Source organism: Pseudopipra pipra, chromosome 2 (assembly GCF_036250125.1).
Source record: "Pseudopipra pipra isolate bDixPip1 chromosome 2, bDixPip1.hap1, whole genome shotgun sequence".
NCBI lineage: Eukaryota > Metazoa > Chordata > Aves > Passeriformes > Pipridae > Pseudopipra > Pseudopipra pipra.
Window position 1 is genome coordinate 79,708,072 of NC_087550.1, and position 16,708 is coordinate 79,724,779.

Here is a 16,708-nt window from a genome sequence, read left to right on the forward strand (position 1 = left end):
GAACCCTGGGGTACACTGCAGGTCCGTTTGGCTGCAGCATAAGAGCTCTGAAATCTTTGTGCTGCCTTGGATTACTGTGAAATCCATATATATATACATATATATATATATATATATACACAAAGTGATGAACTGATGAAAACTTGGGATCATTTGAGCAAGAGATTTCTGAGATATAGTCTCCAGAGATGGGGGTGTGGGCAGACTCCGAGGCATTTCTTTTTGTACACAGATTCCATCATGGATTTTTTGTAACTGTTTTTAGTAGTTCCTCAGCAAATCCCAGTTTCTCAGCATTTTCTTTACTTGTGACTAGACTCTACCTCTCATCTGGGGAGGCTGAATTTAACACATTGTGTAGTGTGGAATTTTGTTCAAGAAGCAAATTAAATTTTTGTGTGCAGAAATACTTTACCAGAATGGTTTCCCCTGCTTGTTTTTAAAGATGTTATTGGCTTAGAGTTTGACTTACACCTAGCTGTTGTGAATTTGGACTCTGCCTTTGCTGAAAATCAGACAACCATAGGGATATAGTTACAATACATCTTCTTTAGGATTCAGATTTGAAGGGATTAGGTTTTATTTAATTGAAAATACAAATTTAAAATACATTTATGTATAAACCATGATTTGAATAGGATATAACCTTTCGGGCAATATTTAGAGTAAAAATAAATCAGTAAGTGAGGGGCTTAATGATTCCTGTGAAGAGCGAGTGGAAAAATAGAGGTTGAGTTGTGGAAAAGAAGCGTAAGAACTCCAGTGGAAACTGGAAGGGAGAGTGGTGGTTCAGAATGGTATCGTGGAAAGTAATGACAAGTGGAACAAAAGCAACAGGCATATTTTAGGACAATGAGGGCACTTTTGCCCCTCTATCTCTTCTCCCATATACAAGTAAGCTAGATTTCGGTGAGCCCTGTGCCTGCAGAAATTGTCTATGGCCTCTTCTCTCTCCCTGTGCATATGAACTGGGGAGCAGGCAGAAGGAAGGAATAAGCTGTCTTTTCCATAGAATTTGAACATCTTCTTTTATTCCTCATGGGAATGATAACCCAAGGGGGTCACAAGATAAATCAAGAACACTATGAAGTCCAGAGACAGGCTTGAACCTAGCTGCAACTCTGTCCTTATTACAATCAAGTTGCAAATAGGTGCCTTCTGCTGGGACATTGCGCAGGAAAATCAGATATTTGCAGAGTGAGCAGGTTGCTCAAGGAAAAAATGCGTGTAAGAGATCCTCAAACCCTCTCTGCTCTGCCACTGCTTTTGTTTGGGCAAGTTCTCAAAAACCACCCCACTGACCATTCAAATTCTGAGACTACTCCTTGGCAATGCCACATGGACAACTTTTACAACTGCTTAGTGCTGTTAAATGTTCTGCTTTCTTGATCGCATCATCAGTCAACCCATCCTTATATGCCATTTACTTGCAGACAGTTCCCTGTAGGAAAAGGATACTGAGTCAGAATCATAGATAGTTTGGTCTTAATTATTTGTCACGATCTTTGCCAACACTTTTTTATTTCCTCATTCTTTCATATGCACTCAGCCTTTTCAGTATCATATTGGCCATGCTGGTTTCACAGCTCTACTAGCTTGCTGTCATGAAACCTTCTACCTTCTAAAAGTAATGCAGGTGTTCTGCCTGGACCCCAGAAAATGTTTGGTGGCTTTTGGTGCCTTCAGCAAAGCAATTTTACAACGGCAGTGGTGATGCCTTTTCTTTGTATTTCCTGACTTGCAGAGAGTTAGTTTCTGATAAACTGAAGCTCTGTAGGATGTAGGGAGAACTCAACTGGACAAGGTCCTGAGCAGCTCAATATCACTTTGACATTAGCCTTGCTTTGAACGGGGAATATGAGTACCTGATTTCCAGAAGTCCCTTCCTGTTCCGTGTCTCTATTGGACATCCCAAACTCTGCAGTAAAAAGGTCTTTGTCAGTCACAGCAAGGTGTGATTAAGAGAGTAATGGAGTTGCTAAACAAGAACACAATCCTGTAAAGCTGAAATAATCAGTCTCAAGCTTCAAGTGATTTTTTGAATGAAATAGATGAAGATTTGTCAGGGGAGCTTTCTCTACTTAGTGTTAAAGGGAATTCAGTGATGGCATCACTTATTTTTTCATTTAATTTATTTATTGCATCAACAATTGCAGCAGGAGTAGTATATTCTACATCCTGGGATATGAAAATTTAAGTGCTTCTCTGATACAATGTTTCTTTTGATTATTATTTTGGTATATAATAACAGAAAAAATGAAAATGCTGTAGGTTGTGAAGCCTTTGTTTCTGGGAAATGTCTGACAGGAGAACAAAGCCTGTGCCCACGTATTCATTTCCTTCAACCCTGTAGAGACTTTTTCAAACATGTAATTTTTAAATTTTTTTAAGAAAAATGACCTTTTTTTTTTATTTTGCTGTTTTGAGATCTCAGATGTAATCTGTGATAATGATATATGCATTATATAGATTTCCAATCTAAAGTACCGTTACCTCAGCACACTCATTTTCTCAAACCCTAAAAAGGATTTTGGGAAGGTCTAGTGTGTAGTGTTTGTGAAGACTGGTTGACAGTCCATTCTTTAGTGCTGTGCAATTACTGCACACGCTCTGCTGTTGCTGTTGAACCCATGATTTGAAAATTATTCTTGCTAGGTTATCTCCAGAAGAGAGACACAGAATGATTTGCAAACAGGGACAGACATTTGGTTATACTATACCCAAATAGCTATCCTTTTGGTTAAAGAAAAGCCAGAGTGTGAACCCCAGTACTGAATTCCTGATGGCCCACACTGATTAACTCATAACTCACTCCTTGGCTTTTTTTTTCAGTCTGTTCCAGTTATGGCTAACCTGGGCAAATCTGGTACAGATTTCTTGGCCATGGTTCAAATGGAGAATGGGTGATGGGAAGGGGAAAATTAAAGGAAATAAAAGATTGTGAAACTACAGCAGTAGAACTAAAAGCACATATTACTCCCTTACCGATTTTTTCACGAAAATGATTTTTTTTTTTCATTTGGGAAGGAAATGAGTGATCAACTGCTTTGCTCAGTCAATCCCCCTGAAATGGGATTAATTTTATCCTGTGCTACTCAAGGTGTTAATCAAATAACGTTAGTTGTCATCTTGTTCCATATTTTTTTCCTTTTGGAGCTGTATATTTTCATGACAAACAATGTTCAGGATGAATAACTATAAGGATTCTGTATGTGTCGAAAGACCAAAGCGTTGTGTTTAGTTCTTGACAGACATTGTAGTTTTATGATATCTAAACCTCGAAAGATGAAAAATGTTTCTCTTGAACATGCTAACACATTCAGAGAGCAAAGGGGAAGGAAGAGGAGGGCTGTCAGAGAGTGAGAAAGGATCCTGTAAAGAATTTGTCTCAAGCCAGTCATAGACATTATCAGATCTAGAATCACATGGCAGCATTTTGTCTGCATATTGCCCCCCTATAAGAGCAAAACATATCATGGCATCCAAAAAGAGGGTAAAGTTTCCAGAAGTTCTAGTAATTTTGTGATTTAAGGTAGTAACAGCAAAAATTTAGAAATTCACAGAGAAGACTAAACTCTTCATTATTGTAAATAGTTGTAAATGTTGGGCTGCAGTAAATGTCTCTTAGAGTCATTCTTTACCAACACCAAATAAACAGTATTTGCTATGTTGTTGGGTTTTTTTTTTGTTGTTTGTTTGATTTGGTGGTTTGATTTTTTTGTTGTTTTTTTGTTTGTTTGGGGTTTTTTTGGTGATGCTTTGTTGTTGTTGAGTTTTTTGCTATTGTTGTTTGGTTTAAGTGTTTTTGTTTGATTTTGTTAGTTTTAAAGCCTCTCATCCACTTCTTTATAACACCTGTCTCAAAGGGTTAAAGGATCTCATGAACATGCTTGGAAGGCATTTTGTATATGTAATAGCAATACAGCAGTGATATTCTTATTTAAAAAAAAAACTCTGCGAAAACGGGTAACAAGTTTAACAGTCACATTGGATATCACCTAAAGAAATATTGGAATGGATCTGTGTTTCTACTTTTCTGTTTACGGGAGGACAGAAATTCCAAAGTCATCTTCTGTAATTGAATCCCAGACATTAAGAGAATGGTTCTTTTAAAAAGTAGTAATATGGTGCCTCAGCCTCTTAGAAACTGCACCTGCACAATTATCTGTGTGGATTGATACCCTGTAAACCACTCACCCTGTGTTTAACATATGTATTTGTACTGTTTGGGAACAGATTGCATTGAGTCCCTGGAAAGGGACTGAGGTAGCTTGCAACAGGTGCCAGGGGAGACCAGTATGTCAGCATCCTGGCAGGATTCCTTTTAAAGGGAAAGACTACTTCAGCGTAGTACCATTTATATCAGTCTTAGACACCTTTCACAAGTCAAAATGCTTCACAAACAGCAGGACTTGATCATCTCTTTTCCCACTGGATGACTGCTGCCTTGTAAGAACCTGGAAAATGTGGTCATACCCTGAGGAAGAACAATTCACTGAGGCTTTATTTACTATGAAGTGTGAACTGAAACTGGTAATGGCTAAGGGTAGAGCAGTGCACAAAGTCGGGCTAACTTCCTATCTGTAGTTTCATACTCTAAGGGGAGAAAATTCTGAACCATCAGTGCAAAATGCTAAATTGTGAAAAAGTAGGGTGATTCCCAAAGTGGAAAGGTTTGTGAGGCTGAACAAGTCTGAACATGTAGTGCAATGCTGAAAGTCTACAGCATGCAAGAAAGTTTGGTTACATTGCTAGTCTGGGATTACATGCCTTGACTGCGATTTTGCGTGGTGGAAAGGCAGTGCTGAAATGAACTTCTGCTTTCTGTGGAGGTTCTAGAAGGAGAGGGAAAAGGAGATTGATAAGACCAAATCAATCCTTGCTTTTTGACGAGAGCATGACTTAATGGTTTCACAGCTGCTTCTGCAGCTTTCTCCTCCTCTCTGACCCTGCCATGGGACTCCAAAGGTAAGAGTGACTTAGGTGGAAAATGGAGCTTTCCAGATGTCCAAGCACCCTCACATACAAAATCTCATAGATTAAGTACTAGCAGATGAATCTGGTATAACTTTACAAGCTAAAATATGGTGGGTTTTTTTCCACTGACTTCCCTATTGTGGGAATAATTTGTTTTTTAATTAAACCTGTCTGAGGATGATTCTAGCCTGTGTTTTGCTAGGTTGAATTTTAAAGAATTTATAAGTATTGGCCAAAAAGTGGATAGCATTCTCCATTTGAAATTCATGGCATAAGATGTTCAGAATGTCTGTTAGCAAGCAGTTGAAATGAAGCAATAGGGCTGGGCTGCAAGAAATTCTGCATTCTGAAAAACAGCACCATGCTGGGAAACTACCAGTGTTTCATTCAAAATTTTATCTATAGCCTATCTATAGATTTTCTGGGCTTGTTATTTTGTTTTTGGTTCTGTATAGTTTGCAATGTCTTGTCCAACTAGTAATGTAGTCATGCCATAACTTGAAAAAGTCACAAAAAATGTTGAGTGACAAGCTGTAAGTTTTCTGTAAGAAATGGTCTCCAGCTTTACCTTTTCAAGATGAATGGGTTTGAGAAACTTAAATAAAGAGATATATGATTGCCTTTGCCAGCTCATATTCATTCTGACTTCACACATCACCTTTTCATTTGTAAACAAGGCAAAAAACCTGCTTTTGGTCTGCTGGAGTTTCTTTGGTTTTGTATCCTTCCTCCTCTGCAGCTGCTCACTTCTAGTAGCCTGGAGAGTCTGAGATATGAAAAGATTTGTGGGAAAATATTCTAAGATCTTATTGTTGTCTAATAAAGTCTGTCAGTTTAGAATGTCTTTCAGTAATACATATTTTATGTTTTGAGCTGAGCTTTATCCTTTTTCATGTAAAGGTTGTTATCATTTTTATCTGCAAGTGTTCAGCCACGGCAGGCTTAATGCAAAGCTGATTGTAACCCTACTGCATCTTATGATGAATAGATCATTGATACTCAACTAAGTGGAAATAATTTTCTATGGCAAAGCAGAAGAATTTAAAGTCATATCACACTGACCTCTGGTAATTTGCTGGGATTTACAGATTAAAATGATTATTTGTGAAATAAGTATGGTATAGCATACACAAGATAGAGAAGGAAAATCAAATACATTTTATATGATTGTATGCACTTGTCTGTTTTTACGTGTGTGCATAAGGATTTTGTTTGTATATACATGGCATATGCAGTATAACATACTGTAACCTGTGTGTGTAAAAATACATATAATATTTATATAACAGTCATACCTGTTTGACAGCTTTGAGACTGCAGATCGATTTTCTTGAAGTTGTGATTTTTTTTTCATATTTGAGTTAGCTTGTTACTTTCTCATAGGAAAAAATATACTTTTAACTCATATGATAGTAATTAAGTTAGTCTGAAGCTCTGTCAGTTGAATTGACTAGAAAAGCAATGGTTGAATTGACTAGAAAAGCATTGGTTATTTCTAAGATCACATAATTTATGTCAAGAATGTAATTTTTACTGTATTGTTAGGTAAACACAAGGTAAAGTTTTCTCTTTGAACAAATGGTAGACTTTCCTTGCCTTTTTGTTGTAAACCTTCTAGCAAATAATGTGCAATTTATTAGGAAAGCAATGACAATATGTATAATTAGCTATTCTCTATTGTTACCGCTATTTGATTACTTTTGTGCTATCACATGCAATATGAAACCATCTATTATGAGGTATAGAATATGTATATATCTAACTTTACAGGAGAAACTGGAGACTAGTCCTTTTTCTGAAGAGGCAGAAAATAAAAGAATAATTGTTAATCATGTCCTTTCATTTTCTATAAAACATCAATTACAGTTACACATCCCAGAAACACTAGCCCACCAGTGGAACAGAAAAAACTCTTCAATATGCTTCAAAAAAATCTAATCACATCTAATAGCTGAAATTTATTTACAACTGTAATTTGAAACATTAATTATGATAATGTGCTGACTTCTTTTGTAGCACAGTTCTCAAAAACCTGGCAGTTCTCTTTTTGGTCTTGATGTAACATATGTTTTGTGACTTGGAGAATTTCTCTACCTTTCTTTCTTGTTTTTGTTTTTTACATATACCCAGAAGGGAAATTTCTTTTTCTCCTCTGTTAACTATTTTTGTCACCTTCTCAGTTATTTTCCTCCTCCCCTCACTGGATGTTAATTTAAGAGATGGATTTTAGTGCTTATACTGACTCTTAATGCAATTGACAACTGAATGTAATGCTTTGTATTTTGGACACAGCAAACAGTAGCAGTGAGGATTTACTATACAGTGATACCAGTGTACTCCAACAGCATCAGAGCAGGAAAAACACGGCTCATATCTTTGTCTTGTCCTGAGACTGAGGCTTTACAAGGTGCCTTCGTGATGTACATATATATTTGGCTTTATTAACTGATTTTTGAAAGGGCTTCATTATTGCAATACTTGCTTATTTGGTTGCGTTTAAAGAGAATCTGTGTGAGGAAATACTATAATGGTTTCCTTTTCAGTTGTAAAAAAAAAGTTGAGTTGTCAAGATACCTGGCTTTCCTCTGAAAGCCTTTAAAGAAAATGAATAAAGGGCTCTATTTTTCTTGTTGTTTTGTTTCGTTTTTAAGTTGTGTTTTTCTGTATGACAGGGAGATTAGCCAAAAAAAATGGAATTTTTATTAGGACATGAAAAGGTCTCTAATGACCCTTGAAAGCAGACAAAAGGGTAGCACAATAAGTGACAGAACTCTAACGAGGGTGGAGGGCATTCCAGGAAAAAAAGAAATTAAATCCTTTAATTTTTTTCGGCTTGCCATTTTCTGACAGCTTATCAAGTGGTTGGGACTTGTTTGTTTTGGCATGCGGTTCATTCATTGTAGGCAGCCGACACTTTGTTCTTCTTTGTGGTTTCCAAAACCTGATTGTGTTTATCCCAGACTGTGGGAAAAGTGTATATTCCTGTTTCCTTTATAAAAGTAAACGTCAGGTTTTGTATGAAATTTTATTTCCCATATTTTCCATTCCATTAATCATTATTGTTGAAATATGTCAGGCTTTGGCACATCACCCTTTGTTTTCATATGATTGTACAGATTGCAATGTCAGTGTGTGACCTATTAAGTAAAAAAATAAGCATGTTTGGGCTCTAGTAATTATTACTTCATAACGTGTAGCTGAGGAACATGCACCAGTAGTGAAAAGGGACCAGAATTTAATTTATTGCTATTAAAATTGTTTTGGGGGATATCTAGCTATTGTTGTATAGCTAGCACTTTCTCATTGGGTCTAGAGAAGACAACTTAGGGGAGCCATGATAATGGTTCTTCATATACCTGTAGGTAGCTGTAAAGAGGAAGGGAATAATCTGTGTTTCCCATCTGCGATGAAAAAGAGGAGAATTAATGTACGTAATAAAGTTGAACTCAGCGTTATTTTAGTCAACTATTGGGAAAAAACTTCCTAATGGTAAACATGAAGGAACACTGGGATAAATTGCTTAGGGAGATAGTGAAATCTCTGCAATTGAAAGATTTTAAAAATGGATTAGACACATATCATTTGGCAGTGACACTGGTTGTTTTGCTTCTGCTAGGGGTTCCAGGCTAGACGATCACTCAAGATTATTTGCAGCCCTGTTCTTATGATTTGTTGTCTTTAAAATGCTGAAGATTTCTGTGCAGCTCTTTGTTTGCAATTATACTCTTCTCAGATCTATGCTTTGGTACTTGTATGTATGCCTGGCATTGTGTAAGATTAGGGCTGCGTTCCATGACTAAGGACTATATGTGCTGTAGTTTAAACAGTGGGAAGAAAATTGAAAAAATGCCCACTTTTTACATTGAAGGAGGAAACAATTCACGGAAAGAAAGAGTTCTTTATACATTTTGCATATTTAAATTATGTTTAATGCTGTGTGAAATCAGGAACGTATTTTCTCTTGCATTGTCTTGTGGCTTATTGACAATGTAATATTTGAAGACTGTTTAATAACTTCAATCAACTCTTGAACCACAGTAGGTGACCAGACATTTCATAAGGTCATTTTTTTTTCTATTTTCAAAGTAGCATCATTGGAGGTTTGCATTTTAAAAAGAGATTAAAATGTCTCTCATTAGGAGAGAATGAAGATAATACTAAATGTGGGTATCATGAATACAGAATTACAGACGTTTGGAGATGGCAGAAGCCTCATTATTCATGGCATTTGAGCCCAAGGTTTTACTGTGTTGTACTTGGACATATTTGCTTTCATTGTTCTTCAAAAATAAATTTTATCGAGTTGACTGAACTAAAACCAAAATCTGAGGTGAAGTATGATTTAGGTTTCTAGTACTTCTGTTGAAGGAAATTATTTTATCTGTTTTATAGATTTGTGTATTCAATTATTTTTTATTGTGGTGATGTCATAAAATGGAACGGTTACAAATTCTGGAGATGCTTTAATCAGTTCTTACATTTGTGTTTTTCAGCGCATTTCTCGGAATGCCTCTGGAGAGACAAGCATTCAGTTTCTAGGCACAGTGGTAAGCATTTAATAACTATTGTCAAGAGTTATATTGGTAGAAGAATATAATGTAAATAGAAAATAGGTAAGTTACACTGGTAGCACATTTACACATGTATTTCTGATGGTTAGTATTATGTGTAATTGTTCTGAGCTCAACAGGTGAATGTAGGCAAATATCTGAAGATAACTTCCAGGGCACAGTGCACAGTATCTGTGTTCCACATTTCCATTGATGCAAGTCTGCATCTGTTTCATTTGGAAGGGATTTAAAAATAATGGGGTTGTAGACTTGTAAGCTTATTGCAATATACTGAGGTTTGATCTGCATCAGTGTAAATCCCATTCTTCCTCACCACCTCAACTGTGTGATCTCTATTGCTTCACCTTATCACATGCTTTTATATCCCAGAGGTGGATCAGTAACTGTCTTATGAAAAGACTAATTAATAATGAAAAGTGTTCTATCCTTTTCTCACTCTAACTAGATTTGGTAGCTCTGCAGTTCTTCTAGATTTTGTTTACTGGATAGAAGTTCGACTAAAATCCAGATCAGGTTTTATACCATTAGTCAGAATTTGCTAATAAAATTATTATCTGGAGCAGTCATGTATAATATAGAAACTGAAGTTTTGCATTAGGTTATGGATGCTTATAAACATACATGTGATTGAAGCAACTTCCATTTCCATGATTTGCATGATTAAAATGCAGTCATTGAATTTTTCCAAGTTCCATGTGCACTAAAAATAGTTCTGAAAAGGAAATAAAATTGAAGTATTCTCTAAAGTAAGTATGTTCTGCCTGCTGCAGGACCTACCATCTTTGTGCACTATATGTTTTCAACAAAAGTAGATTAAGATTGCATATGATCATGCTTTCATTCTACTTACTTGTTATTAGTTCTTCTACAAGTCCTACAAAGCCATTTTTTGTAAGGTGTAACATGGTAAGGGTAAACATAACAAGAATACCTTGCATGTATGTTTTTACATACCTTGCATATTGGTTTTTAGAAATGAAAAATGCCCCAATATTTTTTTACTTCGATAATAGATCTCTATATATGCATATTCATTTATTTGTCTCAGTCTCAAGCAGAATGACAGTTCTGCTGTCATAAAACAAAAGTTTTGTTCTGCACTGTTGTATTTATAATGATGCTTCAGCTCTGGAGTTGCAACCTGGATATGTGAGATTGCTGCCAGGTAACTGATTGGATAGTCTTTGTGTGAGAATAAAATAATTACTCCAAGTAGATAAGACATAAACACAAATGCAACTTGTTAATACTGAATAGATTTTAATTGGTTCCTCTGTAACTGGGTACTGTTGCAGGAAAAATTCTGATTGTGTATTTAGTGACATTAAAAATTAAATTTGTTGTTAAGTTAGCTATGCAAATATTTTGTATTTGTTTATTAGAAGTGCCCCTAAGTCCTACTTACAGACTAGAACTTGTGTTCTGAGCCTTTTGTAGCAGGAAAAGCTTATAAAAGAGGAAATAGAATTGATGTGCTTTTAGCTTTAAAAAAAAAAAAAGATGATGAAACAGCTAAGGGATTGTAATATATGTTAGATCTTACTGACTAGCTCATGTGTGTTTATTGAATCCTAATTATTTGGGGAAATCAAGTATGTGATTACAACTAAAATTCTCAGGAGGACTAAACAGAAAAGCCTTTAGTATTCTGTCTGTAATTTTTTTATTTAATATAAATTATGCCCGTGTCTTGCTGATCAAACCTAGAGAGAGAGCTTCAGCGAGCAGGGCAGAGAAGCAGTAATGAAGTCTGCTTCCCAGGGTTTGCCCCAGTACCAGTTTTCCCACAGAATCCAAAGCAGAGTCTGCACCTGTGCTTCTGTCAGTTCCTCTAGCCTAATGGCCTCCTTTCCCCTATTTGCTATTTAGTTTGTCCTTTACTTGTTTAACATCCTTCTAGTCTTCTGATTTAAACTTAATACACTCAGCTTAGGTAATGGGGAGAAGGATACAATGATATCTCCTACAAATTGCTGCACAGTCTATATGTGTGTACCTGTGTGTGTATGTGTACACATATACAAATGTAAATGTTCAAACAAAGAAAATGTCATCTTAATGAAGGCCCTAGAAATACATTTTGAGTTCACCATTACATATCTTACTAAACCCTTGCTAAGTACAGTCAACATAGTAAGTGTTTGAAAGGAATATTTAACAGCAAAAGACTCTTGATTGCTCATTATTATGATGATGATGTCGTGTTATCAACATAATAAACAGCTTGCAAAATTACTTCTCTACTCTTTTTTCATAGTAGTAAACCTTAAGGATAGCTCTGAGCATTCTGTGTTCCTTTTGATCAGGACAAATGTTGATGGCACTCCAGTGGTAGCAGGCAGCACGACATTACTGAGTGTACAGACCGCTGGCCTGTCCAGCAGAATATATTTTTAGAACCAGCTGATAAGGAGCACAGCTTGCTTGGCTTGTCAGGAAGGCATCAGCTTCAATAAGTGGCTTCACTTGATTTTTTGACATTATATGGTAAAAACAGCTCTGCTACTGGATTTTGATAAAACACAACCCTCTGCTTCAGCAAGGCAGTTGACACTCTGAGGGGAAGTGAAAGTTGTGCTTCTCTATTAGAAATATCCTTGCTGTCCCAGTTAGTTAGGTGGAGGACAGAGAAAACTGCATTGCAGATGAAAGACAACAGTGTAATGTGAGTTCTGCTGCATAACATATGATAAACATCTGGACAGTAGGACAAATGTTTCTGTTAGGGTAACAGGAGAACAGGAAAAATCATGTTGCTTTCCCCAGCACTGAGTGCACGCTGTTAGCATCATTTGGGGGTCTATATGGATTTGTAATAATGTTTCTGTTTGTTTCTGATCATGAGTAGAAATTAATTCCTACTTGAGCATTTCTCTCCAAATTGTAGTGGCATTAGATAGCTTATTTCCTCCAAATTGTGTTTTGACAGAGAGTTGTGAGTCTCAGATATGATAGGGACTCATGCTTTCGAAGAATGTATAAGGATATTTCTGCCTGAGGAGCGACCAACTTGTAGCTGTAAGAAGTACAGTGTTGAATGGGAAACTGCACTGGTTTGGCATAATTTTTTTGTGGTAATAATATTGAGTCCTAATTAAATTATTTCAGAGCAGATCCTGGGTTATTGATGTAACTGAGATTTTACATGAGTTTTTACTCATTTGTCCCCTCTGATGAATGTTACTAGATATGATGTGCTGAGGGAGTCCTGCTATTTTGCCACTTTACACTAAAATTTAGATATTTAGATATTGTATTTATTAATAGCATTACCATAATACTGAGGAATCTGATTGTGTTATATATTGTACAAAGAAAAAGGAAACAAGATAGTACATGCTTTAGATTAATGTCCAAAACTGTGCCCAAAAGCAAGAGGACAGAAAACATGTCTTTTATGAGTTGTCTTGTATGTGTAGGCAGCTCACAGAAGTTGGTTTGTCAAAAACATAGAATCACATAATTGTTTAGGTTGTAAAAAGTTCTCCAAGATCATTGATTCCAACCATTAACCCAGCACTACCAAGTCCACTACTAAACAATGTCCCCAAGTGCCACATCTACATGTCCCTACCTGCAGGGATGGTGACTGCACCACTTCCCTGGACAGCTGTTCAATGCTTGACAGCCCTTTCCGTGAAAAAAGTTTTCATAATATCCAATTTAAACCTCCCCTGGTGCAATTTGAGGCTGTTTCCTCTCATCGCTTGTTACCTGGGAGAAGAGACCGACACCCACCTGGCTACTCAGATAGTTGTAGAGAGTGAGAAGGTCCCCTTGAGCCTTCTTTGGTCCAGGCTAAACAACCTCAGCTTCCTCAGCTGCTCCTCATGATTTGTTCTCTAGATGTAAAGAACTATATTAAATAAATACATAAAGCTATACTAAGTTCTCTGCACAGAGCTTCTGCTTCATCTTCTGTGATTCAAAAAACTGTATGTTTGAGTACTTTCTTCAGAGGACCAAAGTTCACCCTTCATTCCTGTCTATCTAGTTAGCCTCCAGTTTCTGTTGTGTCTTCTGTCTTTTCATTCCACCTTCTGTTCTCTTACATGAGATAAATGTTTTTTGCTGGCCCTAGTCATTTGCTGGTTATTCAAGGCTCACAGCTGGATTTTGGCAACGGAACACGTCTGGGCAGGCAGCCTTTATCGCTAAGAAACTGCGAATATATAGAGAACTGCAGATTATTGTGGAAGCATTTAAGGTGTTCTAAACTGTGTGTAATGGCCTCTGTGTAGAATTTCAAATAAAGAAGTTGTGTATGTTCGGATAGTGAGCAGCCTGACTCCATCACATCTGTAATGCTGTTGTCAGCTTTGGACTGCAGGCCATGCTTGACAGCAACGCTTTGCTGGCCCAGGAGAAGACTTTCTTCAAAAGAGACAGTCCTTATCCTCTGCTCATCTTTTGTACTATTTCTTTGATCTTCTCTAATACCAGAGCAGCAATATAAACACTTTTTTTCCTTTGGGGAACAGTGAAAGAACATGTAGGTGACATGCTAGTCATGTTGCTCAGTATATCAGTTAATGTTCCTTCAGTGGGGAACACAATATACAAACCCACATGGTACTCTGGCCTAAGAATCAGTTCCTCTTTAGGTGCTTTCTGAGTTTCCTAGAACAGTTTTCTTTGTTCATGTCTCATTGGAGGTTTTTTTGTTGCTTTAGTCTCATCCCTGATAGAGTGCTTTTTGCCACCTTTGATCTACAAAACATTTGAAGTTTTGCTCTGGTAGCTTATGATTACTGTTAGGCTGTTGATGCTCCACTTGCTTTTCTTCAGCCTTTTTACAGACCCACTTAAAATAGTCCTGAGAACCCACCACTGTGATCAGATCTGCAAATTCCAGGTCAAGAACACTGGATTTAGGAAAACTAGTCTCTGCCGAGCCCCAGCCATACTTTTTAGCGTCGCTGGCATGCATTTTGGTACAGTAGTCATCACACTTAGTGACTTTTTGATTGTTTTCTGGTTGCTTCCAGGTAGATTGGCAAAGGGATGTTTCATACATAATTAGGGTTTAGCTCTGTATGCTGTTCAAGAAGTTGGTCAGAAATGGAGAGCTTTACCTAAAGGCATTCCTCAAAATCTTTGCCTTTGCTTCTTCTCTTACTGCATTTTCATCAGTTATGTATCTAAGGTAATCTTAGGACCTACAGGCCAGTATACTAACTTTTATTCTCACTGCTGATTCTCCTTTCTGCTCCCTCTTGCCATGACTTTACTTTTGCTCCAATAACAACCTTCCAACTTTTTGTCCCATTACGGAGGCTTACAAATTGTCCTGAAACTCTTCAGTTTGTCTGTAATCTCAGCTTTCAGACAGCTTCCTCCTCCTTTTTTCTTCTCCCTGCATTCTTACAAAGCTTAGACTGTATGTCTAATGTAGTTTACAAAGACAAATGTTTCACAACCTGTTTCTTTCACCCTTACAAATCATTGCAGTTCTTTCTTTATGCTTTTCTTTCTGTATATGACTATTTCTGAAACTAGATACTGAAGATTTATGCAGACTTTCAAACATTGGTTGAAAACCTGCAGAGGTTACAAGGGTGGTATTTATTGAAATATGTAGAGTATTAACCACAAAAAAATAAATATAGTCTGGTAGGTGTTTATTTTGCAACCTAATGTCTTTTTTAAAATGGTTCTTTTACTCTCCCTTTTCACAAGTCTTAAGATTATGGTCCCTGCTGATCTAAAGGGAATTGTACTGTTGTACTGTTGTACATGAAAATGTTCTTTTCATCCATTTTCAGAGGAACTGTGATTCACAGTCCTAGTATTAGAGCTGTTGTCAGTGGCATTTCAGTAGTGCAGAAGGTGTCACCAGGAAAAACATGAAGTTTCTTCTGAAATAATTAACTTCCTCTAGTCCCTTTTGAACATGGGCGATGAGAATCCTGAGCCTGGCAACAAGGTGCTGCAGTATTCTGTGGAAAGTGGATAATTCATGCAACAAGGATTTCACTTGTGAAAGTAGTGACTGTCATTAGGACTTGACACTGAGAATTGTTGCAGTTCACAGGATGTGAATGATCAGGTGCAGTCACACAGCTACACATTCTGTTCCCATTTCAATTGTTATATATTTGCATGTTTAAAGCAGAAGGTATAGTGAATGTGTCAAAACTGTCCATTGGAGAAAAACTCAGAAACGCCTGAGAGATTTAGAAATCCTGGCGTTACCAAAAGCCGTGTCCCTAAAATCACTTAGGATTATTTTGGAAATCTTACTCAGGAGTCCTTTGGAAAGAGAAATAAGAAAACACTCGAAGTCCTTAATGTTGGTGGATGCCGTAGCATGTGTGTGATCTATAGTAGAGTAGTCTTTGTTTATAATAAATGATGCCCATTATCCCTCAGAGATAAGCAAATGGAAAAGAAGGATTTTGATTTTGCTTACCTCATTTGACAAGTTTCTTTCTTACTGAGCTCAGGAACACTTCAAGGACAAGGACTGAACTTAGTTGGTTAGCCTATTACTTCTCAGATTACAAGTGGACAGCTTATCAAAAGGTAACTCAATTGATTTCCTTTGGTAGACTATGATTCACCAGTGTTGAAATGATTATTAGTTGTTTTATTTGGCCGAAGAAGTGTTGTTGTTCTAGTTTTTTTTAATTGTATCAAGACTGTCACCCCATAGTGAAGATGAACATTTTGTTATGAAGATGTCTACTGCCAAGTAAGAAACATACATGTAGCCCATGTTTTTAAACAGCTTTCTGATGTCTCCAACTTTGGCATATACCCAAAAACTGTTTAGGGGTATTAATTTATATGGCTTTGAAGCTTAACCAGGAATCTTAATGACAAAGGCATGATGAAGCTAGTAAAGCTAATTTAAGTCTCTGAATGTAAATTTTAAATGAAGTTTTTATTGATAATAAATGTACTTTCTTTCTTATTAGTCTTTTAGGCTTTGATGGTAATATCAGTAAAATAAACATGTTTTACAAAGATTTAACATTAAAAATGCTATTAATATGACCCTTGGTACACCAGCACAATTAGATTTCAAAGTGAGCATTTAGGATGTAACAGCGATTAATGACAACCATCGAAAACAATTTTGAACTCCATCAGTTTAACTCAGGAGGGTAAACTTAATATGATAATTTATCTAGTTGAATTGTATCAGCTTAGCAGGA

At 36.6% G+C, this 16,708-nt stretch overlaps 1 protein-coding gene across 4 annotated transcripts in view; it reads left to right on the plus strand.

Moving 5' to 3' along the window:
* The window catches only part of PCCA (propionyl-CoA carboxylase subunit alpha), a 276,287-nt gene that overhangs the window by 209,268 nt on the left and 50,311 nt on the right, over window positions 1-16,708 (plus strand). For all 4 annotated transcript variants that reach the window (XR_010428426.1, XM_064646092.1, XM_064646093.1 and 1 more), the window contains one exon: window positions 9,471-9,524. Coding sequence is in view for 3 of the 4 variants with exons in the window: in XM_064646092.1 (XP_064502162.1) it covers window positions 9,471-9,524 (54 nt within the window). In the remaining variant the exon portion in view is untranslated. The remainder of the gene's footprint in view (window positions 1-9,470; window positions 9,525-16,708) is intronic.